Raw genomic sequence first — 3063 nt, forward strand, 5'->3', positions numbered from 1 at the left:
TTTGGTCCTAGAAGAATTAAAACTTACTATGGTGTCAGTACAAATCTAAACAAAAAATATAGTCAAAATAAGAAGCTTCCTGTCACTCACATATGCTCTACAAACCTGCAACGACCTGGTTTTTCTGAGTACAAGGAATACGACTCAAGAATTTAGGATAAACAATGTACATACTTTGCAAAAAGTTAAAAATTTTAGGACAAATTCAGTTTTAGAAAACATTTTTCGGTTTTCAACTTCAGTTTCACAACTAAAGATCGATGTCATAACATCTTATGTTTCAAAAAGACATAACATTCATTTTGAGAAAATTTAAAAAACACAGTATTTACCTTATGTTTTCTAATTTATAATATAAATTTAAAAGATTAAAAAATTGATTTTTCTATTTTTTTAACAAGAGATTTAGTTATTCAATAAAGAATTAAGGTTAAAACAATTATTCAAGGTAACAAGCCCTTTAAGTTGTGTATTTTAGTTGAAGGTCCTAAAACAATTAGTTAAACTGAAAGCATTTCTCTCTTTCTTTGGTGGATAAGGAAAACTGCAATTGGATGTCTCTATCTGAGTCCTGTAAAGTTTTTATAGCTAAACCGGCATGCAGCGGACAGGGTGTTCAAAAGATGAAGCTATCGATCGAGCAGAAAAAGAAAGAGAAAGATGAAGCTTAATTATAGCTGGAATATTTTCCAAACAGAATTAAGAATACAATACCTTGTTCATTATGAAATAGCTTGTTGATATTTGTACATTTTACCTAGAAAAAAAAAGAAGAAAAAAACCTTGTTCATGCATTTAGAAGAAATAGTATGAAATTTACAAACATTAAACTATTATTACTGGTTCTTGATATACAAAGTTTGTTGTTATCCTGTAGATAATTGTCATGTTTCTTCATGCACAGCTTTTCATCTGGTATATTACAAGCCCTTTTAATTTCCAAGAATATGTATACACCCGAAAAGCATAGCTCAATAATTGACGATTTCAAGGTAGATTGGCGATAAACATAGAGAATAGAGGTTTCCCTCTTCATTCTTACTTCTAAAACTTGCCTTGTGAAAATAAACTAATGGAATTCAAAAAGCTATGGTTTTTTTATTAGTTTGTAGAAGAAAGATTATGTAGTACTTTGTCATCTTGCATGAATGCTTCAAAAGAAAATGTCAATGGATGAATGACCTAATCCATATTAGAGAGAGAGAGAGAGAGAGAGAGCTAACCCCAGCTAGAAGAGAAATGGGGTTTGACAGGTGGGAGAGGAGAAGTTGAGGGTGTTGGACTTTTTTTTGGTTCTCTTAAGCATCACATCATTCGCTACTCTTTCCACCTATAAAGCTTGGTCTTCCCTTAGACATTTTCCCCAACAATCAGAGACAAATTCCATGATCCTTTGCTCTTCGATTGGAGCAAGAGGGCTTCGTATATTTACATATATAGAAAGAGAGAGAGACACAGAGATAGCACACAACACAAATTAAGAGATGGGTAGAGCTCCATGCTGTGACAAGGCCAACGTGAAGAAGGGTCCATGGTCTCCTGAAGAAGATGCAAAGCTCAAGGATTACATTGAGAAGTATGGTACTGGTGGCAACTGGATCGCTCTTCCCCAGAAGATTGGTATCACTCTCTCTCTCCTCTCTTTCTCTCTGCATGACTCTGTGTATCATTTCTGTTTGTAAAGGTACATACTTTCAGTTTACGAGTTCTTATCAGTTATTGGATTAAATCATGACATATATATGTGTGTATATATATATATATATATTTACATACAGGGCTTAAGAGATGTGGAAAGAGTTGTAGACTGAGATGGCTGAATTACTTGAGGCCTAACATCAAGCATGGTGGATTCTCTGAAGAAGAAGACAACCTCATCTGCAGTCTCTATATAAGTATTGGGAGCAGGTACCTGATCTCTCTCTCTCTCTCTCTCTCTCTCTCTCTCTCTCACACACACACACACACACACACACAATTGAATTCTGGGTACATATTTCACCTAAATTTCCTGTCCTTTCTCTTTGTATGTGAATTGATGCCTTTGTTTAAAAGACAATTCTTCCAGCTCCAGATTAAAACTTTTATATCCTTTATTTAAATTCTCAATCAAGAGCTTATTTGGATCAAATTTCATGCGATGTAGGTGGTCCATAATTGCCGCTCAATTGCCCGGGAGAACTGATAATGATATCAAAAACTACTGGAACACTAGGCTGAAGAAGAAGCTGCTAGGAAGACGGAAGCAGTCCAACACAAACCCTAAATCAGCACCAAATCATGAGGATCCAAAAGATACGAACGAGCAAGATAACTCGAGTTCATCATCCTTAAGTCCCACAGCTTTAGAAAGGCTTCAGCTCCATTTGCAGCTTCAATGCTTCCAGAACCCTTTGTCTTTCTACAACAATCCTGCACTGTGGCCCAAGATGCATCCCCTCCAAGAAAAGATGATCCAAAGCCTCCAACTCCTGAAAGAAAGCTCAAATCCTTTGTTGCCTCGTCAACTGGGACAAGAATTCCCAGTAACAACCAGCTTAAAAAGGGATCAAATAGAGAATAATTTTATGAATGGCATGTCATCTAATTCGGAAAGTTCCATCGCCTTCAGTACTGGAACCAATCTGCTGAACTCATCCATCAATGTGACAAACTCAGATGCAATGGAGTATGCAGGATTATCTCAGCCAGTTTCAACTTTTCAAGCTGAGCTTGATGCCTTTCTTGGCAACAAACCAATTGGGTTTTCACCGCAGCAGGATCTAATAGTCGAAGACTTTGATTGTTTTAAAGAGATGGATAGTTCGAAGGACGGCTTGATTTGGTGGTCCAATGAGCCTGACCCAAAATCAGCTTCCCCAAGTTCTTGGAATTCTTCTTCTGCCCTTCACTCCGAGGGGATGTATCAGGGTTATGGATTAGGCTACAGCCTAGAGTAATGAATGGCATTAATGTTTTTATAAAATTGTATTCAGGGAGGAGGAGGTGCTGATCAGAACTGGAGATATATATAGAGGTTGTGAATATTTATATATATATATATAATAATGTTATCTTCTTTAT

The 3063-nt window shown here is 36.3% G+C and overlaps 1 protein-coding gene across 1 annotated transcript; it reads left to right on the top strand.

Moving 5' to 3' along the window:
* The first annotated feature begins 1238 nt into the window (after positions 1-1238).
* On the top strand, positions 1239-3063 carry LOC127806897 (transcription factor MYB36). The gene is made up of 3 exons (XM_052344471.1): positions 1239-1620; positions 1779-1908; positions 2147-3063. Exons 1-3 carry the CDS (start codon positions 1485-1487, stop codon positions 2937-2939), a joined length of 1059 nt encoding a protein of 352 aa, XP_052200431.1. The 5' UTR covers positions 1239-1484; the 3' UTR covers positions 2940-3063.

Source organism: Diospyros lotus, chromosome 7 (assembly GCF_014633365.1).
Source record: "Diospyros lotus cultivar Yz01 chromosome 7, ASM1463336v1, whole genome shotgun sequence".
Lineage (NCBI taxonomy): Eukaryota > Viridiplantae > Streptophyta > Magnoliopsida > Ericales > Ebenaceae > Diospyros > Diospyros lotus.